The 22,252-nt window shown below is 46.0% G+C and overlaps 3 protein-coding genes across 7 annotated transcripts in view; 2 read left to right on the top strand and 1 right to left on the bottom strand.

The window, feature by feature from the left end:
* Positions 1-7,190, top strand: part of aig1 (androgen-induced 1 (H. sapiens)) — a 53,014-nt gene extending 45,824 nt beyond the window's left edge. The window contains exons 5-6 of the mRNA XM_064925249.1: positions 4,423-4,586; positions 6,438-7,190. Of these exons, the coding sequence (XP_064781321.1) occupies positions 4,423-4,586; positions 6,438-6,472 (199 nt within the window). The 3' untranslated portion in view covers positions 6,473-7,190. The remainder of the gene's footprint in view (positions 1-4,422; positions 4,587-6,437) is intronic.
* A 1,859-nt stretch (positions 7,191-9,049) lies between these two features.
* Positions 9,050-13,699, bottom strand: adat2 (adenosine deaminase tRNA specific 2). 5 transcript variants are annotated; one of them, XM_064925252.1, is made up of 7 exons: positions 13,470-13,699; positions 12,917-13,021; positions 12,208-12,358; positions 10,759-10,868; positions 10,506-10,578; positions 10,316-10,390; positions 9,050-9,922 (listed from the first exon to the last, which is right to left on the bottom strand). In XM_064925252.1, the coding sequence occupies exons 1-6, from the start codon at positions 13,566-13,568 to the stop codon at positions 10,362-10,364; spliced, it is 567 nt and encodes a 188-aa protein (XP_064781324.1). In that variant the 5' UTR covers positions 13,569-13,699; the 3' UTR covers positions 9,050-9,922; positions 10,316-10,361. The 5 variants fall into 5 exon arrangements, with proteins under 5 accessions (XP_064781324.1, XP_064781323.1, XP_064781322.1 ...); XM_064925251.1 differs by having other exon boundaries at positions 9,050-9,199; XM_064925250.1 differs by having other exon boundaries at positions 9,050-10,390.
* A 51-nt stretch (positions 13,700-13,750) lies between these two features.
* Positions 13,751-18,572, top strand: pex3 (peroxisomal biogenesis factor 3). The gene is made up of 12 exons (XM_064925248.1): positions 13,751-13,969; positions 14,253-14,384; positions 14,545-14,626; positions 14,725-14,768; positions 14,851-14,972; positions 15,158-15,224; positions 15,357-15,411; positions 15,556-15,706; positions 16,618-16,688; positions 16,780-16,911; positions 17,064-17,160; positions 17,257-18,572. Exons 1-12 carry the CDS (start codon positions 13,897-13,899, stop codon positions 17,338-17,340), a joined length of 1,110 nt encoding a protein of 369 aa, XP_064781320.1. The 5' UTR covers positions 13,751-13,896; the 3' UTR covers positions 17,341-18,572.
* Positions 18,573-22,252: the final 3,680 nt, after the last annotated feature.

The raw sequence follows: 22,252 nt of genomic DNA, 5'->3' as shown, positions 1-22,252 counted from the left end.
CCTCCTAGCAGTGTCTCTCACTCTGAGATCTCTCCATGCATTGTCCCTCTCTCCGAGACCTTTCCAAGCAGTGTCCCTCTCTCTGAGACCTCTCTTAGCAGTGTCCCTCTCTCTGAGACCTCTTGTCGTGACCTCTCCTAGCAAACTCTCTCATCTGAGACCTCTCCTAGCAGTGTTTCTCTCTCTGAGATCTCTCCTACCAGTGTCTCTCTCTCTGACCTCCCCTAGCAGAGTTTCTCTCATCTGAGACTTCCCCTAGCAGTGTCTCTCTCTCTCTGAGATCTCTCCTGGCAGTGTCTCTCTCTCTGAGACCTCTCCTAGCAGTGTCTCTCCCTCTGAGACATATCCTAACAGTGTCTCTCTCTGAGATCTCTCCAAGCATTGTCCCTCTCTCCGAGACCTCTCCAAGCAGTGTCCCTCTCTCTGAGACCTCTTCTTGTGACCTCTCCTTGCAAACTCTCTCATCTGAGACCCCTCCTAGCAGTGTCTCTCTCTCTCTGGGATCTCACCAAGCAGTGTCTCTCTCATCTGAGACCTCTCCTAGCAGTGTCTCTCTCTCTGAGACCTCTCCTAGCAGTCTCTCTCTCTCTGAGACCTCTCCTAACTGGGTCTCTCTCTCTCTGAGATCTCCCCTAGAAGTGTCTCTCTCTCTTCTCTGAGACCTCTCCTATTTGTGTCTCTCTCTCTCTGAGATCTCTCCTAGCAGTTTTTATCTCTCTGAGATCTCTCCTAGCAGTGTCTCTCTCATCTGAGACTTCTCCGAACATTGTCTCTCTCTCTGAGATCTCTACTAGCAGTGTCTCTCTCTCTCTGAGACCTCTCCTAACTGGGTCTCTCTCTCTCTGAGATCTCCCCTAGAAGTGTCTCTCTCTCTTCTCTGGGACCTCTCCTATTTGTGTCTCTCTCTCTCTGAGATCTCTCCTAGCAGTTTTTATCTCTCTGAGATCTCTCCTAGCAGTGTCTCTCTCTCTCTCCTCTCTGAGACCTCTCCAAGCAGTGTCTCTCTCTCCTAGATCTCTCCTAGCAGTGTCTCTCTCCCTGAGACCTCTCCTAGCAGTGTCTATCCTTGAGACCTCCCCGAGCAGTGTCTCTATCTCTCTCTCCGAGACCTGTCCTTGCAGTGTCTCTCTCCCTGAGATCTCCCCTAGAAGTGTCTCTCTCTCTTCTCTGAGACCTCTCCTAGCAGTGTCTCTATCTCTTAGACCTCTCATAGCAGTGTATCTCTCTCTGAGATCTCTCCTATTTGTGTCTCTCTCTCTCTGAGATCTCTCCTAGCTGTGTTTCTCTCTCTGAGATCTCTCCTAGCAGTGTCTCTCTCATCTGAGACCTCTCCTAGCAGTGTTTCTCTCTCAGAGATCTCTCCTACCAGTGTCTCTCTCTCTCTCTCTGAGATCTCTCCTCGCAGTTTCTCTCTCTGAGATCTCTCCTAGCAGTGTCTCTCTCTCTGACCTCCCCTTGCAGAGTCTCTCTCATCTGAGACTTCGCCTAGCAGTGCCTCTCTCTCTGAGACCTCTCCTAGCAGTGTCTCTCTCACTGAGATCTCTCCTAGCAGTGTCTCTCTTCCTGAGACCTCTCCTAGCAGTGTCTATCCTTGAGACCTCCCTGAGCAGTGTCTCTATCTCTCTCTCCGAGACCTGTCCTTGCAGTGTCTCTCTCCCTGAGATCTCCCCTAGAAGTGTCTCTCTCTTCTCTGAGACCTCTCCTAGCAGTGTCTCTATATCTGAGACCTCTCCTTTTTGTGTCTCTCTCTCTCTCTGAGATCTCTCCTAGCAGTGTTTCTCTCTCTGAGATCTCTCCTAGCAGTGTCTCTCTCATCTGAGACCTCTACTAGCAGTGTTTCTCTCTCTGAGATCTCTACTACCAGTGTCTCTCTCGCTCTCTGAGACCTGTTCTAGCAGTGTCTCTCTCTCTGACCTCCCCTCGCAGAGTTTCTCTCATCTGAGACTTCCCCAAGCAGTGTCTCTCTCTTTGAGATCTCTCCTCGCAGTGTCTCTCTCTCTGAGACCTCTCCTTGCAGTGTCCCTCTCTCTGAGACCTCTCCGAGCAGTGGCCCTCTCTCTGAGACCTCTTCTCGAGATCTCTCCTAGCAGTGTCTCTCTCTCTGAGATCTCTCCTCGCAGTGTCTCTCTCTCTGACCTCCCCTCGCAGAGTTTCTCTCATCTGAGACTTCCCCAAGCAGTGTCTCTCTCTTTGAGATCTCTCCTCGCAGTGTCTCTCTCTCTGAGATCTCTCCTAGCAGTGTCTCTCTAATCTGAGACTTCTCCTAGCATTATCTCTCTCTCTGAGATCTCTACTAGCAGTGTCTCTCTCTCAGAGATCTCTCCGAGCAGTGTCTCTCTCATCTGAGACTTCCCCTAGCAGTGTCTCTCTCTCTCTGAGATCTCACCTAGCAGTTTCTCTCTCTCTGAGACGTCTCCTAGCAGTGTCTCTCTCTCTCTGAGATCTCTCCGAGCAGTGTCTCTCTCCCTGAGACCTCTCCTAGCAGTGTCTATCCTTGAGACCTCCCCGAGCAGTGTCTCTATCTCTCTCTACGAGACCTGTCCTAGCAATGTCTCTCTCCCTGAGATCTCCCCTAGAAGTATCTCTCTCTTCTCTGAGACCTCTCCTAGCAGTGTCTCTATCTCTTTGACCTCTCCTAGCAGTGTCTCTCTCTCTCTCTGAGATCTCTCCGAGCAGTGTCTCTCTCTCTGAGATCTCTCCTAGCAGAGTCTCTCTAATCTGAGACTTCTCCTAGCATTATCTCTCTCTCTGAGATCTCTACTAGCAGTGTCTCTCTCGCAGAGATCTCTCCGAGCAGTGTCTCTCTCATCTGAGACTTCCCCTAGCAGTGTCTCTCTCTCTCTCTGAGATCTCACCTAGCAGTTTCTCTCTCTCTGAGACGTCTCCTAGCAGTGTCTCTCTCTCTCTGAGATCTCTCCGAGCAGTGTCTCTCTCCCTGAGACCTCTCCTAGCAGTGTCTCTTTCATCTGAGACCTCTCCTAGCAGTGTCTCTCTCTCTCTGAGACCTCTCCTAGCAGTCTCTCTCTCTGAGATCTCTCCTTGCAGTGTCCCTCTCTCTGAGACCTCTCCGAGCAGTGTCTCTTTCATCTGAGACCTCTCCTAGCAGTGTCTCTCTCTCTCTCTGAGACCTCTCCTAGCAGTCTCTCTCTCTGAGATCTCTCCTTGCAGTGTCCCTCTCCCTGAGACCTCTCCTAGCAGTGTCTCTTTCATCTGAGACCTCTCCTAGCAGTGTCTCTCTCTCTCTGAGACCTCTCCTAGCAGTCTCTCTCTCTGAGATCTCTCCTTGCAGTGGCCCTCTCTCTGAGACCTCTTCTCGAGACCTCTCCTAGCAAACTCTCTCATCTGAGACCTCTCCTAGCAGTGTCTCTCTCTCTGATACCTCTCCTAGCAGTCCTTCTCTCTGAGACCTCTTCTCGTGACCTCTCCTAGCAAACTCTCTCATCTGAGACCTCTCCTAGCAGTGTCTCTCTCTCTGAGATCTCTCATAGCAGTGTCTCTTTTTCTGAGACCTCTCCTAGAATGTCTCTCTCTCTCTCTGAGACCTCTCCTAGAAGTGTTTCTTTCTCTGAGACCCCTCCTAGCAGTGTCTCTCTCTCTGAAACCTCTCCTAGCAGTGTCTCTCTCTCTCTGAGACCTCTCCTAGCAGCGTCTCTCTCTCTCTCTCTGAGACCTCTCCTAGCAGTGTCTCTCTCTCTGAGGCCTCTCCTAGCAGTGTCTCTCTCTGAGACCTCTACTAGCAGTGTCTCTCTCTCTGAGACCTCTCCTAGCAGTGTCTCTCTCTCTCTGATATCTCTCATAGCAGTGTCTCTTTCTCTGAGACCTCTTCTAGCAGTGTCTCTCTCTCTCTCTGAGTCCTCTCCTAGCATTGTCTCTCTCTCTCTCTGAGATCTCTCATAGCAGTGTCTCTTTCTCTCAGACCTCTCCTAGCAGTGTCTCTCTCCTTTGAGGGCACGTTGCCTCAATCCACTGACACTGATGGTCCTTCTAATGTCCTCTACCACTGTACTGTATCGGTAGTACTGTATGTTTAAGTATAGCATTACATGTACTGTATGTACTCCATTTCAGTGGTTCGGCATAGTTTAGGACGGGTACGTTTATATCATCAACTCACTATTAAAAATGTTTAGTCTGGATTCCTACAGTAAGACAACCATGTGGGTGTGCTGTCTGTCAGACACTCGCTGGACCAGACTGACTTTATGAAAGGGATGTGGCTGAATACTCTAGAAGGCAGACAGACAAAGTGACACAGACAGTGGGTGTATGGCAGCAACAAAGGATCTCCACTTTGGCCAACTTTGAGCCTCTATTGACACAGACAGCTGGCTGTAATATAAAAGTATAAACTCTGCACTCTCTCTCTTTCCTTATATCTTTGTCCTCTGTCTAACCCCTACCTCCCTCTCGCTCTCATGTCAGGATGTGCTGGGTGAACCATGTGACCGGCGTGTGGGTCTACCCCCTGTTGGAGCAGATCAGTCCCCTGGCGAAGGTGGCCTTCTTCTTCTGCCTCACTGTCCTGATTAACATCTACTACGTCCTGGGAGAGATCCTCAACAGCTACATCTGGGACGGCTCCAAATGTAAGCCCTCAGGACGCCTGCCTGCCTGCCTGCCTGCCTGCCTGCCTGCCTGCCTGCCTGCCTGCCTGCCTGCCTGCCTGCCTGCCTGCCTGCCTGCCTGCCTGCCTGCCTGCCTGCCTGCCTGCCTGCCTGCCTGCCTGCCTGCCTGCCTGCCTGCCTGCCTGCCTGCCTGCCTGCCTGCCTGCCTGCCTGCCTGCCTGCCTGCCTGCCTGCCTGCCTGCCTGCCTGCCTGCCTGCCTGCCTGCCTGCCTGCCTGCCTGCCTGCCTGCCTGCCTGCCTGCCTGCCTGCCTGCCTGCCTGCCTGCCTGCCTGCCTGCCTGCCTGCCTGCCTGCCTGCCTGCCTGCCTGCCTGCCTGCCTGCCTGCCTGCCTGCCTGCCTGCCTGCCTGCCTGCCTGCCTGCCTGCCTGCCTGCCTGCCTGCCTGCCTGCCTGCCTGCCTGCCTGCCTGCCTGCCTGCCTGCCTGCCTGCCTGCCTGCCTGCCTGCCTGCCTGCCTGCCTGCCTGCCTGCCTGCCTGCCTGCCTGCCTGCCTGCCTGCCTGCCTGCCTGCCTGCCTGCCTGCCTGCCTGCCTGCCTGCCTGCCTGCCTGCCTGCCTGCCTGCCTGCCTGCCTGCCTGCCTGCCTGCCTGCCTGCCTGCCTGCCTGCCTGCCTGCCTGCCTGCCTGCCTGCCTGCCTGCCTGCCTGCCTGCCTGCCTGCCTGCCTGCCTGCCTGCCTGCCTGCCTGCCTGCCTGCCTGCCTGCCTGCCTGCCTGCCTGCCAGCCAGCCAGCCAGCCAGCCAGCCAGCCAGCCAGCCAGCCAGCCAGCCAGCCAGCCAGCCATAGTGCGAAGCAGAATAGCATGTTAGGTGCCTGTCCTGGCGCAAATCCCTGCACAGAATCCCTGTGATTTCAGAGCCTCTATTAGTTCTTGCACTCACACCAGCACTCACCCACACACACAAGTGCAAACGAGTGCAAAATGTGTAACACTAACATATTTACCCACACACACACACACTGCACATACACTCACACACCTGCACAAACTTGAGCTCACACACACATTCCTGTACCCATTTCCATTAAAAGTGCGGGCTGGGAGGTCTGTGGGAGTAGTGCTACCTGCGGTGCTGAGTAACAGATGGGAAATGAGAGGAGAGAAGAAGAGTTGACTGCAGCTAGCAGACACCAAATCCCTCCATCCCTTCTCCTCCCACCTGTTTGACACCGACCCAACAAATCAGCACAACCATTCCATTTCCTATCACAAACTTCTACATCCTTTGATCTGCTCATTATTCCCTCATCTCTCTGTCCATTCTCATTTATCTTGTCCTCTCCGGTCTCCTCTTCTCCTCTCTTTTCTCACTCTCTCTACCATTCCCCTCCCTTCACCCATGTTCTCTCCTCTTTCTCCCTCCTCTCTTTTCTTTCTAATCCCTTCATCCTCTAGTCCATCCTCTCTCTCCCACTTCACTTCTTTCCAATCCACTCTCCCTGGCTCTCTCTTTTGCTCTCTCCTTTCCAATCCCCTCTCTCCTCTCCTTGGTTTAGTCCTGCTGTGATTTAGCTCCATCCTTCAGAGCTCATGTTCCCATCTCACCACTCCAACATAACCTCAATTTGCCCATATGGGACATTTGATGATAGATATATGAGGCCAATTGGTCAGCTATGAATGTTCAATTGGTTTTTCATTTTGGATATAAAGTGGTATTTGCAACTATGGTCTCTGAAAACTCTCTACATTTACAAACTGTTAATATTTCTGTTCTGTCTTATACAACTTCATATTTCCCTCAGCACCAGTGATTTGAGTTGTGTACGATTAAAGTAGAGAAAACCGTGCCTTGATATTTCTCTGTCTTCCAGGTGTTCTAGACACAGACAAGGCTAAATCCGACTGAAGGCCAACACGTGTGGGAACCTTGCCGTCAAGACCCAGTCCTCACTGGGCTGCCGCAAAGACGGGCCCAATCCCGACCCGGACTGCAGAATAACAACCACTGTGTAAATAAATGATGGAAAAATACGTGGGAATATTATGTTGGCTTTTAAAGCTGCGTTCGGAGTCCTCCTCTTAAAATTGTTGAGACTGTAGCTAAGAACTGAGATGCCTTTTTTCTGTCGATGACAAGGTGGGATATGAATTCTCCACCTTTCTATTCACTGGAGGTATGACGATGACATTACATTTACCCACTTATTAATATTTAATCATCCTGTTCATCCACCTCAAAGGCTCAAGTTATTATCTGAACACAGAGTGTACTGTATTAGTGGAATGAACTAACTGCTACGGTATGATATTTATCTTAAGATGCTTAGGCACGCCAGCAGAGTTAGCAAAAGCCATGTATTCAAATTCTCTTCTGTTTTTTCTTTTGACTGGAGTGCTTTCCAGCGAGGGCATCTCCTACAGTGGCATGAATGATGGCCTTTTCTTGGATGTGTATTGTCTAACAGCTGTACCACAGAATGTTATTTTCTGGGACAGCCAGACTGGCAGCTCCGATGCTCCAAAATAACCTTTCTTGTTTTAATGCTTTCGTAAAAAAAAAAGAAAAAGGATGACCGCATTTAAAGTGTATGGTCTTTCAATAAAAAGTTGTTATTTAGAGCGAGTCAGAGGTGTCGTGGACGTGTGTGTGTGTGTGTGTGTGTGTCAGCCAGTCTCACTACAGCTCTTCTCTGCACAGACTCACACAACACTAAGTTCCATGGGAATGACAGCCCAGCCATTCAATTAAAAATAACCACACATATGATTTCATTTTTGCTCTATATTTTCACTGGCAATTTCTGCCTTGCTTTTTCAGACACACTCGGTCCAAACATAACAATTCCTTTGTGCAGCGCTGGACAAGCACTTAACGAGAAACACACACATTCCAGTCCATAAAGACACACTAAATAACCAAGAAGCTCAATGCAGAAGAAATGTACCCATAATATGTATTTTTATTCACAACTATTCCAAGGCTCTAGTGACTCTGGGAGACAGACCTCAAAAGCTCTCTCGAAATAATATGTTAGCCTATAATGTAAGTATACCACAGTATATAATAGAAACATTTGGTACATTCTTTGAGTGGCTGTACGTTTATTTCGAGAGTGATATGATCTCCGCTGCTGTTTATCATTTTTAAACAGACTGCCAATTTATTACAACCCTATTAACACCAATGTTTAAACAGAGCCAAAACAGGCAAATACCACAGCATACTAAATCTCCTCTCTAGCTATCCTCACTTTTATATTCAACAAAACCTCTTAAAGTGTCCCACCAGAACCAACTCCTGTAATAACAGCTGTCAGCTCAATTAGATGGAAAAATGAAACCCTTCTCATCCATCCCTCTCTAGTGAAACAGAAATAGGTGGTCTTGACAACTGTGGTTTTTCATCCTGATAGAGAATGACATCTTTGCCCGGTTAAGTTGTTTTGTATACACTTTTGTAATGGCGGAATGTGTGCACAGTCACAGGCTCTGTCAGCTTGATAACAAGAGAACGACACTTCAGTCTTCTCATTAACACTGCCGGTCCCCCATGTGGAGGTGACAAATTGAATGCATTTTGAAGGATTTTGCTGGCATACATTAGCATAGTAATTAGGGCAAAAACAGTGTTTGGTAAGCAGGAAAAGCTTGAGCAACATGCAAGGCTTAGTCAAAGCCAATCAAAAGTGTCATGACTACAAACTCACAGGCAGAAATGGCAGAGCCAGATAACATTACCGCTCAACGTGTATCGACATCAGTGGAGGTAAAAGCTGTTTAAATGCAACTTTGTCTCCAGGCCCCACTAGGTGGAAAACAACGCAGCTAAATCTGCAGCCACAAGATGGCGGCCCAGATATAGCCCTGCATCGTGGCTCCAAGTACTCACTGTGATGGTTCTCAACCCCTGCAGCCTCCAAGCACAGAAAATACAGAGTACAGATCCGTTGGCAAGGTGTGTGTGTGCGAGTCTGCCGGATGTGTGTGGGCGGGCGGGCAGCTGAGCAAGTGTACTGTGCCAGTCTGAGACAGGGATCCTGAGTGGTACTTTGGCTGGAGCAGCAGAGCTCTGCAGGAGTGACTTTCTGGGGGGGTTGTATAGTTAGAATGTAGCCAAGGGCAAGAGATTGCATCTAACTCACCACAGCCGCAATCAAAGATTTGAAACCTTTAAAGGAATGAGTCATAATACACAAATCCAGGGGGACGTGACGGTATTAAGTGATTAAGAATAATTACACTGCAGCCGGTAGGTGATAATCACTGTTCTCTTATTGTAGAAAACTCTCAAACACCAGTCAGTTACTGAAAATCTGAAATAAATTGTCAAATGTCCTGTAGATATAGCAATGGTGATCACTAGCTAGAGGTTCGCAATTCTTCAAACTTACATTGTCACCTTCAGAAAGTGTTTATCCACAACATTTACATTGGTGAATAAAACTACATACGGTAGTTGAACTAAATAAAGAGAACATTTTGTGCATTTCAAAAAAAGTTTTATTAGATATACAAGAGAGAGTTTGAAACCATAGTGAAAGCTACAGCAGGTCAGTGTGGAGAAGTCACTTGGAGCTGGTACAACCGGAGCTGTCTGATGCTGACTGGGCTGTTACTTCCTCTGTTCCTGATCCTGTCCAGGGAAGAGAAGGGTTTAAGGCTGAGGGATGCTGCCTGCCTGCTGCAAGTGAAGGGGAGGCGCTTCAGACTGACTATTACCCCTCACAGCTGTGCTCTATGCTACAAACACATTCCGTTTGTCACACACCAAACTGCAGTGCTGGTGTGAGTGTTGGTGGCTACTGAGACGGAGATCAAAATACCTGCGGGAGTCGATGGAGCGGACATTTGTCTCCTTTCTGATCTGAAATAAGTTGGTCCCACATTGAAATATGGTCCCTCTGCAGTGAAGTCTGGCCTAGTCATTCAGTAGGAGAGACAGGACTGTCTGCATGGGCGCTCCCAATCTATTATACTATTCAGTGTTCCTTCTCCCGCTGAGACTAATGCTGTGAATACGTATTTGTTCTTCAGCAGAAAATAAATAAATCACAAAGCAGCTATGCCACTTAGTAATAACAACATTTTCAAAGTAGAGAACCGCCATCCTACTGTACATGACGACGCCAGTACTTAACAATCCAAGACATGCATAACAAACCCAGAAACTATCACAGACATGATACATTGGAGTGGGAAATGGCCTCGGGGGGCAACACTGATTTCAGATCCATGACGGAGGTTGATGACTGACGCCAGAGAGAGAGAGCTCCTTTAGAGGTTGCTGAGAGGCCCCCGGTACCTGCCTTAAGCTCAGCTCATCCTAGACCCAGGGTGCTCAGAGTGAGATCACATTCTGGGTTAGATGAGAACATGGAGAAGGAGAGAACCCAGACAATAATGCAGTCCGGACAGTTTCTGTCTACTTGGTACTATACACTAATAACCATAATAAAGTCAGCAGCAGCTCCTCACATAGCCAACCACACAGGAAAGATACAGAGCCTGCAAAGCGTCACAATCAAGCCACTTTCCAGACGTTTGTGTCCAGCCAAACTATACTGTAAGGGTCTAATACACTGTCAATAATATGAAAATGAAAATGAGTGCTAACACAAACGCCTGAGCAAATAAGTGAGAACACAAAAAAAATCTATTTGATTCCTTTGTCAGAAAGACAAATCCAAGTCTGTTTAGGGAAAGAGCTTTGTTAGCTACTCCATTTACATCATCCTTCTCTGCTCCACACCTCATTTCTTAAAGTCTAGAGCCCCCTGCTGGACACCAACAAAATATCACTCCTTCCTCGTCTTTGGCTTGGGAGCTGAAATGGAAAACACTGTCTTTTAAAGTTGTGCAACTATAATGTACATGATAATACTTAGATACGTATAATGCTGGTTACAGAATGAGATAAATCCTAAATGAGCAGTTCTTACCATTAGGGTTCTCCTGTTTATAAAAAGCCTTCAGCATCTCCACTGCTTCCTCTGCTCTGAAGCCAGAGATACACTGAAAATGAAGGAGCAATTGTTTAATCATTGCCCTCCTGAAGTCAATTAATGATCCTACTCAACTCTAGACTAGGCTCTGATGCATTTCAGCACAAGATAATCAGTCTCTTTCCAACAAAAGCACAAAGAGAAACTGGGTTCAAAAAGAATGCTGTGAACACTGGACGACATATTGTACCTTAAATGATGAGCCAGTGTGAGGTAGATCAGCCGAGGGGATGTCTAGAACAGATCCACAGCCACCAAACCTGTCATTATTACATCCATAGACCACTAGAGGAATGTCTGCTGCACTGTTAAGGTAAAATTGATCATGAGGGGCATCCCGAGTGACACAGCGGTCTAAGGCACTACAGACTTGGTGGTGCCTTAGACGGTGTTTTCTCCGACACATCGGTGCGGCTGGCTTCCGAGTTAAGCGGGTGGGTGTTAAGAAGCACGCTTTGGAGGACGCATGACTCGGCCTTCTCCGCAGAGCCCGTTGAGGAGTTGCAGCGATGAGACAAGATCGAAAAAGGGGGTAAAAAAAAAATATATATACATAAATACAATTTAAAAAGGAAAAAGAGGTTTAAAACACCCGGGTGCCGCGGGTGGGCGGAGTTCGCACATTTTAGACCATTCTATTGGGCCTCAAGTGAAATTTCCACCCACCCGGGGCATCAGGCAAAACAAACTCGCTCTCGGACATGTCCTACAGAGTAGGGTGTCCACCCATTCTTCCAAGAGTGGGTGGAAAACGAGCTTTGGTGATGAAATTCCACTTCCTTATGTTATTAAATACATTTTAACAAGACATATGATTGTAAATGTGCTGAACCGTTCAGTGGGGTCTTTCTCTAACAGATTATTAACATGATATCCTAAAACTCAGATTTCATAACCTAATTAACCTAATACATCCAATAATAAGCACTGGGCTCTTTTGACATAGCGGAGCAGGTTTCTCGTAACAATTTGAGGACTTTACATTTGTCGTCTTCAGAGTTGTATCAGCGGGTCGCAAAAGGCTAAATTAGCTTGACAAGAGCTGAATTAAAGGTGAACGACTGAAAATAAAAAGCTTGGTATACGCTCAGTGTTCCGTTGACATTTCACAGATACGCTTGTTTTGTGAGAAATCTTCTGAAAAGAACAGGAATTTCAAATGTGTACTAAAATGTGAAAATTCTACATGCCATGTCTCAAACTCGCTAACCATTTTATGTCTATATTAATCTATGTCCTGCGGATTCGAGAAGACAGATGACGATTTCAACAGGAACGCCACCCTGTCAGGTAGTCAGTAACCTTCATTCTTGCACAGAATCCAGCCTAGCTGTTTTTCCAGATTTTTGACCACTTTTTTCCCTCTGGCCTCCATTGATTTAGTCACCCCCATTTTACAAGGGTCAAAACTACAATAATTTTTGAACAGATTATGATGAGACATGAGGTTTGGACCATTGGTTTTCTTGGAGGATTATTTACACAACATATTATTTTACCCATTGGTCAAAATATCCATTTTTGATTGGCCATCCTATACAGAATCATTTGAGGTAAACCCTCACAACAAACCTACACAAATGCTACAGTAAACTAGGTGAACCCAAGTGGAGACTGGTTGATGAGGTCATAAGGATACTGGTCAGGCGAAGAGCTCCTGCACACATGATGCAAGGCTCCACAGTCACGTAGAGCACAGTCCTCTCACACACTGTCCTGGTGTCCAGGTCTCTATGACGACACCACTCCAGCACCTGGTCCAGAGCCACCATCTCAGCATGGCGAGTGGCCTGGAACACACAGAGACAGCTAACATTAACAGGCATGGTGTTGGAAGGATAGGAGAAAGATAACGATTCCAGTGGTTCTCAAACCTCTCCTCTGGGATCCCCAGCACTTCCAAGTGCTAGCTCTGGAATAGACCAAACACTGAGTCAACTAATCCTCAAGCCCATGACTAGGTGAACCAGGTGAGCCAGTTCAAGCCCATGACTAGGTGAACCAGGTGAGCCAGTTCAAGCCCATGACTAGGTGAACCAGGTGAGCCAGTTCAAGCCCATGACTAGGTGAACCAGGTGAGCCAGTTCAAGGCCATGACTAGGTGAACCAGGTGAGCCAGTTCAAGCCCATGACTAGGTGAACCAGGTGAGCTAGTAAAGGGCTACAACAACATTGTGAAACGTCTATGGATCCAAGAGGAGAGGCTTGAGAACCACTAGATTAGGGCACCGGTATGGCTTTGGTAAATGCCTTTGTTTGGACACGTACAAGGCAATAACCACAGCAAATAACCATTTAGGAGATGTGTTTGCCTGTGATAGCTCAGCTGAAATGATTAAGTTACTCACATTTTTTGTTTCATTCACTTCATTTCTCCCCTTTCCAAGAATCTCATTGTTGTAGACCATGAGACATCCAACAGGCACCTCACCATTCTCCAAAGCTTCTTTTGCCTGTAAAGAGGTGGAGATTATTATTAGTACACCAGCCATTTAAAATAGTGTGTTGTAATTTACTGGTGGGATTGACCTGTCCTGCCTTGCCAAAACGTGCCGTTGGTGGTCGCGGTTCCGTTCCTTTTCTTTTGCGTCTTCATAGTGAAAACGCAAAAGAAAAGTAACTGATTTGTTTTGGCGTCCTCTAAAAGTTATTGAAACGCCTAAATAACTAAACACCGACCACCAACGGCGCATTGTAGCTATAGGTCCTGCACCTACGCCAGGGTTTCCCAAACTCGGCCCCCCAATGGGTGCACGTTTTGGTTTTTGCCCTAGCACTACAAAGCTAATCAAGCTTTAATCAATTGAATTAGCGGTGTAGCGTTAGGGCAATAACCAGAACCTGCACCCCATGGGATCTCGAATAACTACTTTGGGAAACGCTGCCCTATGCCAAACCAACCATGTCAAAGGCATTAGCCATCCACCTCTGTATGTCTTCGGCACATGGCTGGAAGTTCTCTTTAGAAACGACATCATTCCCCACATGCTCTGTCCCCATGTTGAATGTACAGTCTGAGAAACTAGATAAATTAGATTACACCAACTAGCTACTCCAATTACAGAGAGCTCATGCGACAGTTATAAAATTCCCACCGTCTACCTGGAACAAATTTGCGCACATTGAAGGGGAAGATAATATTGGACGGACCACGCAGGCATTTATTTTGCAGATGATCGCAGAAACACTGATCAATCGATGTTGCTTTGCGCAGCTTCCCACCTCCGTGTTTGACATGTAGCTAGCGTTCAAATTCGTGTCATGTGCGACTGTGGAAAATAACACGGTTGGGTGCTTTGTTTCTTCTGCTTTATAAATCGTCTCAAAAATGTTTTCGTCTACGTGGAATTTTCTGAAGCGCCACAAAAGGAAATTTATTTTCGCTGGAGCTTTTGTCGGAGGTAACGTTAGCTAGCTACGCTATCAAGATAACGTTGAGCTAGTTAGCCAAGTGCTAACGTTTTCATAATTTAGAAAAGTTGGCGAGCAAGCCATAATGTTTACCTGTGTGGGTCTGGACTTTATCAGAAATGTTTAATGTAAACTTTGACGATTATGCATATATAAAGCTAAGTTATGTAAATGGATAGAAAATGAATGTCCTGAAAGATAATCGTGGTAGGTAAATCTAGTTAATAGCTAATCTCATTCTAGCTACCTTGACCTTACGTTTGCCGGTTCCAGGTGTGTACTTTCTTGGTAAATATGCTCAAAAGAAAATCCGAGAGATGCAGGAGCGTGAGGCATCAGAGTACATCGCTCAAGCCCGACGTCAGTTCCACTTCGAGAGTAACCAGAGAACGTGCAACATGACAGGTACAGTACTGCTGTCTACCTGATCGGCACATCATCTTCAGCCTAGTAATAGTCCCAGAAGAAATCTCCTGCAACACTCATTATGTCAAGCGATTGAGTTACTTACAGCACTTATTTGTGCAGTTTGACACCCTGTTAATGCTTTTCCCCCTTTTTTTAGTGTTGTCAATGCTCCCTACATTAAGAGAAGCCATTTTACATCATCTGAACTCTGAGAGCCTCACTACACTGCTGAAGAGCAAGTAAGTGTCTTATGACCTCTGTCGGGGGATTGCTAAAGCTATAGTTAAACAAAATTATTAGTTTAAGGTATTAATGACATCTGCTGTTTCTCTTCTAGACCAGCAAATAAACTTGACATATGGGAGGACCTGAAGATTATTAGTAAGTTATTGTTCCTTAACAGCAATTACGTTGTGAATCAATAACTAAAGTCATTTGATCACTCTTTTTCCTATTCCCCCAGGTTTCACCCGAAGTGTTGTGGCTGTGTACAGTACATGTATGTTGGTTGTTTTACTCCGTGTCCAGCTCAATATCATTGGTGGCTACTTATACTTGGACAACTCTGTCAGCAAGAGTGGCATGGTAAGCCTTTAAGCTTCAGTCTCGTATACCCTATGGGGTAGTTTTAATTCCCAGACAAACATTTAGCCTGGAGAATCTCTATTTAAAATGTTTTTTTTGTTCAGGAATTGGCTCTGTGTCCATAAAACCACCTCTGGATGTGGGGTGGTCTATAAATGCCATTTGTGTGTTCTTTGCTTCACCAGATGCCCTTGGCCCCTCCAGATGTGCAACAACAATACCTCTCCAGCATCCAGCACCTCCTTGGGGATGGTAAGAGACAATTACTCTGCTTTCTGAAATAGCTAGGCCTTTAGTATAACAAGTCCTCTGTTGATTAGCCTAAATGAGTTCCACAGGCTATAAAGCATCCTTGCATTTTACGGATTCTCTCTGACTCCCAAGGGTTGAGTGAGATGATAACAGCTGTTAAGAAAGCTGTGCAGAACACATTGGGCGGGTGAGTCAGTGCCAGCCACATGCACGCATTGCACAGCAGCACCTCAAACCACATTAGGAGGATTAAGTCACGTGTGATGCTTTTGCCTGTCTGTCAGTGACTGTGTGTCTGTCTGTCTCCCCGCCCACCCACCCACCCACCCAGGGTGTCCCTGAAGCAGAATCTGTCCCTTCAGGAGCTGGAGCAGCACCTTAACCAGATCAGAGCCCAGGTGGAGGAGGGAGACGGGGGCTCCACACACAGACCTCTCTCCTGGTACATGATGCCTGATGAGGAGAACACTCTGGCTGCACAGGTGACAGCCCCCACCTGCCCTTTTTTATTTTTTTTTTTTTTTTTTTACTGTTCCGACCAGCAGACCAGCAAACTAAACCAGCAAAAACAATGTAGGGCACAAGATGCAACTGAAATTTTGCGGGTGAAGCGAGAGGGGATGGAGGCATCTTGTTATGACATGCATTATCTGAATTAGGCCCACAGAATTATACCTATGGAAAGAGAGTGGCTTCTATGGAGGAACTTTGAATATCTTTGGACTTCTGAGTTGGTTTAACGTTGGACCAGAGCAAATGTTAGCTAGGGAACAAGCTAAAAACAAGTCTTATATCTTGTAGTTAATACTTCCAATGTGAAGCTGTAGTATCCTTAACTTGGAAAAAGTTAATCTATTATTTTAAACATATTTCCCTAATGCCTGAATCGTGCTTTTTATTGGTATGAATCTTGTCCTGGAGGCAGTACTAAGCGAGTTCCACTAGCTTGGCCAGCTGTAAGCTACAGTAACCTATACTTCAGAGGAGAGGGGTAGGTAGCCTACACACACACCCACTGGCAAAGATTTGCAGCTGGCAGGCAGACACTGGCATATACGTTTCTGAGCGACAGAGGGAGGGCTTTGCATAGGCAATTTCTTAGAGTTTCTGTGGGACTGGAAAAAATGCCTGGAATGATATTAACTGGTTCCCATGCTTTTAAAATAACGATTAGGTTCCGGAATAGTATAGATGGCTTCCGGTTCTGTTCCTAAATAAATAAATACAAATCTGGTTTTCGTTTCTGTTCCCTGAACCGGTTCCAACCATTGCTGGATTGTCAACCCTGGTCAGATTAATGGTCATGAACTGATACACAATACACCTTTATGTATTTTTTTGTTTTGTTTATTTGGGTTAAAACTGGGGTTTACATTATTTAATTGTTTGACAGGCCTGTGGTCTGACGGAGAATGATGTCACTACGATAAAGCTGCTCAATGAAACCAGAGACATGCTTGAAAGGTAAAATGGAGGCCTAACACTCATTGACCCTTATTTAGAGAGGTTTATCTTGCGTGTGGGTGTGCTGAACTGTGCCCCCTCTGTTCTCCAGCCCGGACTTCGGCACTGTACTCAACACCTGCCTGAACAGGGGCTTCAACCGTTTCCTTGACAACATGGCAGAGTTTTTCCGGCCCCCACCCGGAGCACAAGGAGACTCCACCCCCATCACTACACCTGATAGGTCTGTTTTTTTGTGGATGAATTTAGTTGGCAGCAATTTATGGGAGGTCACTTGTCATAGTAAATCACTTTCTGAATTCTACAAATGAAAACATTTTTTTGTATAAAATGAATCTACCTGTCAATTAATGCCCCCTCCACAATCTCTTCCAGTCTCTCTCATGTAAGTCTCCCAGTTGCCAAAATCATCCCCATTGTGAATGGACAGATCCACTCCATCTGCAGTGAAATACCAAGTCACTTTGTACAGGTAAGATGCTCATGTGCCTTTGGGAAGGATTTCCATTTTTGAATCCCAGCATGTTTTAAGTCTAGAGTCTAAGGATGACACTTTTCCTCTTTGAAGGATCTCCTGATGATAGACCAAGTGAAGGAGTTTGCTGCCAATGTGTATGAGACATTCAGCACATCACATGAACTGCAGAAATAAGGGAGTTGACATATTCCTGGTAGACCTGGCCTGCTCTTCCTGCTCTGTATCTTTGCATGACGCTGCCTGCTGTGGACATCACGAATGGAGGAAGAAATGCTCTTATTCGCTGTACCATGTCAGAATACTTGAGGACTGTTCCATTGTGGAATGTAATGCCATGAACTGCCGCCTACTCCAGCTGTAGACCTCAAGGTGAGATACCCACTTCATCTTGGGAAGTTGAGTTTTTGGCTCACGGTTTCTAAAGTCAGCCAGCCAGACTCCTCTGAATCAAAGTAACTTTCCTGTGTCATAAAAAATAAATAAAATCCTGAAAGCCTTGTCCCACTTTACATAGACGTTGTTTCGATACATTAACCATAAGTTGAACTACTGTCGCTTTGAGTTTGAACTATTTTCTCCTTTCTATTACTGTTGTTGAAGAGTCAACCCTTACCTTCCATTTTGACCTTTAATCTACCAATATCAACAGTGCTGTGTCATCAAGGCTGCAAGTTCTCATTACACCTCAGTCTAATTCCTGTTTAACAATGTTCAGTATTGTCTAATACATCATTCTGCACTTTTTATGTTGTCTCTTCTTTGGAAATGTTTTCTTTAAGGTTTGTTTTCTTAAATCATGGAAATTGGGAAATTTCAGGAGGTGAGAATGTAGGCCTATGTATTATATATTTTGTAACATAACATTCTAAATGACAACAGAATGTAAGTACTGTAGTGTTGACATTGAAAATTATAAACACATGATTTAATATATTCAGTATTTGATTTGTGTTTCCTATTATACAGAAATGTAGGTTGCCGTTTCATTGACTGCTGCTTCTGTATCATACTGTAGTGTTGATTTAAGATGTTCCTTTGCGCAGCAGCAGAGGGCAGCACAGAACTAAGGACTAACGTTGACTCCCTCAAGCTGCCAATAAAGGCAGGTTGGCATTTATTCGGATGACTCATCTGCAGGGTAGCACTAGATGGCACAGCTAGAAATTAATCAAATCTGATTTTAACCCTAACCTTAAATTAAAACCCGAAATCTTAAAACAAACCAAAAAAATATATATTAACGATATATAGACAATTTTGACTTAGCAGCTGGCCCATCTTGTGGAATTCACTTAGTACTGCCTCCAGGACAAGATTCATATCAATAAATGTCAACCTGCTCTATAAAAACTTGCTATGGAATAAGTACAGCTCTATTAAATGTTATTAGGAAATACATTATATTACCTACCTTGTTAATTTCACAGTATTTTAACAAATGGATCCACCACCATTATTTAAGAAGTTAAACCTAAAGAAAATGACCAAAAACATGTATTTTGTGTAGTTGGCATGTTTTATGAGTCCTAGAACATACTGATGGCAAACAAAACCTCCTAAACCCTTGTTTTCAAAGATTACATCGTTCATATGAGTGTGTGACTAAACATCACATCTAGTTATTGACCTTTGTGATAAACACATTGATTCACATTTCAATTTCATTTTAAGCTCCTTTTCTGGTTGTTATTTTTTCACTTGACTACACATTTTAGTATGTTACGGGGTAGAAAAGATATGATTAAATGTAAAGTGTTTGAATATAAAATGGCCATTTCAGGTGAAACATAAACAAATACATATTTTTGTGACAACCAGCGCTACAACCAGGAATACGACTTTCCCAAAGTGGCTCCTTTGTCTACACCTCCCAGGGAATTTGAACTGAGTGAGGCTTCGGATGCGCGCACACCACCCACTCGCTAATGTCCAGTCCCTAGTTAACAAAGTCGACGAAATCAGGGAAAGAGTTGCTTTCAGAGATATCCGGGATTGTAACATACTCTGTTTCACGGAAACATGGCTAGCTGGGGACATGCTGTCGGAGTCCGTACAGCCAATGAGATTTTCAGTGCGTTGCACCGACAGGAATAAACATCTCTCATGTAAGAAGAAGGGTGGTGGTGTATGTTTCATGATTAACAACTCATGGTGTACTTGTAAAAACATACAAGAACTCAAGTCCTTTTGTTCACCTGACCTAGAATTTGTCACAATCAAATGCTGACCGTATTATCTCGCAAGAGAACTCTCCTCGGTTATCATCACAGCCGTGTATATCCCCCTGCAAACGGATATCAAGACGGCCATAAAGGAATTCACTGGACTTTATGCAAACTGGAAACCATACATCCTGAGGCTGCATTTATCATAGCTGGGGATTTAACAAAGCTAATTTGAGAACAAGGCTACCTAAATTCTATCAGCATATTGATTGCAATACACGAGTGAGTAACACGCTCGACCATTGCTACTCTAACCTCCGCGATGCACACAAGGCCCTCTCCCGCCCTCCTTTTGGTAAATCCGACCATAACTCCATCTTGTTGCTCCCCTCCTATAGGCAGAAACTAAAACAGGAAGCGCCCATGCTCAGGTCTATCCAATGCTGGTCTGACCAATCGGATCCCAAGCGTCAAGATTGCTTCGATCACGTGGACTGGGATATGTTCCGGGTAGCCTCAGACAATAACATTGACGTATATGCTGACTCGGTCAACAAGTTTCGAAGGAAGTGTATAGGAGATATTGTACCCACTGTGACTATTAAAACCTTCCCTAACCTAAAACCGTGGATTGATGTCAGAATTTGCACAAAACTGAAAGCACGTACCACCGCATTTAATCATGGCAAGGCGACTGGAAACATGACCGAATACAAACAGTGTAGTTAATCCCTCCGTAAAGCAATTAAACGAGCAAAGTGTCAGTAAAGAGACAAAGTGGAGTCGCAATTCAATGGCCCAAACACAAGACCTTTGTGGCATGGTCTACAGACAATTACGGATTACTAAAAGAAAACCAGCCCTGTCGCGGACATCGACGTCTTGCTTCCAGACAAATTAAACAACTTATTTGCTCTCTTTGAGGATAATACAGTGCCACTAACGCGGCTCGCTCCCAAAGACTGTAGGCTCTCCTTCTCCGTGGCACCCGTGAGTAAAACATTTAAACGTGTTAACCATCGCAAGGCTGCCGGCCCAGACGGCACCCCTAGCCGCGTCCTCAGAGCATGAGCAGACCAGCTGTCTGGTGTGTTTACGGACATATTCAATCAATCCCTATCCCGGTCTGCTGTCCCCACATTCTTCAAGAGGGCGACCATTGTTCCTGTTCCCAAGAAACCTAAGGTAACTGAACTAAAAGACTATCGACCCGCCCCGTAGCACTCACTTCTGTCATCATGAAGTGCTTTGAGACACTCGTCAAGGATCATATGCCCTCCACCCGACCTGTCACCCTAGACCCAATCCAATTTGCTTACAGCCCCAATAGGTCCACAGATGATGCAATCGCCATCACACTGCTCTATCCCATCTGGACAAGAGGAATAACTATGTAAGAATGCTGTTCATTGACTACAGCTCAGCATTCAACACCATAGTACCATCCAAACTCATCCTTAAGCTTGAGACCCTGGGTCTCGACCCCGCCCTGTGCAACTGGGTCCTGGACATCCTGACGAGCAACCCCAGGTGTTGAAGGTAGGAAACAACATCTCCCCTCCACTGATCCTCAACACTGGGGCCCCACAAGGGTGCGTTCTCAGCCCCCTCCTTAACTTCCTGTTCACCCACGACTGCGTGGCCATGCACGCCTTCAACTCAATCATCAAGTTTGCAGATGACACTACAGTGGTAGGCTTGATTACCAACAACAACAAGACAGCCTACAGGGAGGAGGTGAGGGCCCCCGGGAGCGTGGTGTCAGGAAAATAACCTCTCATTCAATGTCAGCAAAACAAATGAGATGATCGTGGACTTCAGGAAACAGCAAAGGGTACACCCCCTATTCTCATCGATGGGACAGCAGTGGAGAAGGTGGAACCTTTTAACTTCCTTTGTGTACATATCACTGACAAACTGAAATGGTCCACGCACATAGACACTATGGTGAAGAAGGCACAACAGCGCCTCTTCAACCTCAGCAGGCTGAAAATGTTTCGCTTGTCACCGAAAACCCTCACTAACTTTTACAGGTGCACGATTGAAAACATCCTGTCAGTTTGCATCACCGCCTGGTACGGCAACTGCACTGCCCACAACCGTAAGGCCCTCCAGAGGGTGGTGCGGTCTGCACAACGCATCACCGGGGGCAAACTACCTGCCCTCCAGGGCACCCACAACACCTGACGTCACAGAAAGCCAAAAAAGATCAAGGACAATAACCACCCAAGCCACTGCCTGTTCCCCCGCTTCCATCCAGAAGGTGAGGTCAGTACAGGTGCATCAAAGCTGGGACAGAGAGATTGAAAAACAGCTTCTATCTCAAGGCCATCAGATTATTAAACAGCCAACACTAGCACAGAGAGGCGGCTGCCTACCTACAGACTTGATATCATTGGCCACTTTAATAAATGGAACACTAGTCACTTTAATAATGCCACTTTAATAATGTTTACATATCTCACATTACTCATCTCACATGTAAACTCAGCAAAAAAATAAACGTTTATTTTCAGCAAACTTAACAATGTGTAAATATTTCTATGAACATAAGAAGATTCAATAACTGAGACATTAACTGAACAAGTTCCACAGACATGTGACTAACAGAAATTGAATAATGTGTCCCTGACCAAAGGAGAGGGGGGCAAAATCAAATGTAATGGTCAGTATCTGTTGTGGCCACCAGCAGCATTAAGTACTGCAGTGCATCTCCTCCTCAGGGACTGCACCAGATTTGTCAGTTCTTGCTGTGAGATGTTACCCCACTCTTCCACCAAGACACCTGCACATTCCCGTACATTTCTGGGGGGAATGGCCCTAGCCCTCACCCTCCGATCCAACAGGTCCCAGACGTGCTCAATGGGATTGAGATCTGGGCTCTTCGCTGGCAATGGCAGAACACTGACATTCCTGTCTTG

The sequence above is a fragment of the Oncorhynchus masou genome, chromosome 19 (assembly GCF_036934945.1).
Source record: "Oncorhynchus masou masou isolate Uvic2021 chromosome 19, UVic_Omas_1.1, whole genome shotgun sequence".
NCBI lineage: Eukaryota > Metazoa > Chordata > Actinopteri > Salmoniformes > Salmonidae > Oncorhynchus > Oncorhynchus masou.
Note: the sequence above shows the minus strand (reverse complement) of the source record. Positions and strands in the feature narration are given on the sequence as shown.

Coding starts and splice junctions, on each gene's coding strand:
- adat2 (XM_064925250.1), bottom strand. CDS start 13,568: ATGGGGACAGAGCATGTGGGGAATGATGTCGTTTCTAAAGAGAACTTC. Junction 13,022..13,469: donor TGGCTAATGCCTTTGACATG/GTTGGTTTGGCA, acceptor ACCTCTTTACAG/GCAAAAGAAGCTTTGGAGAA. Junction 10,391..10,505: donor TAAACAGGAGAACCCTAATG/GTAAGAACTGCT, acceptor TTTCCATTTCAG/CTCCCAAGCCAAAGACGAGG.
- pex3 (XM_064925248.1), top strand. CDS start 13,897: ATGTTTTCGTCTACGTGGAATTTTCTGAAGCGCCACAAAAGGAAATTT. Junction 13,970..14,252: donor CGCTGGAGCTTTTGTCGGAG/GTAACGTTAGCT, acceptor TGCCGGTTCCAG/GTGTGTACTTTCTTGGTAAA. Junction 15,707..16,617: donor AGAACACTCTGGCTGCACAG/GTGACAGCCCCC, acceptor ATTGTTTGACAG/GCCTGTGGTCTGACGGAGAA.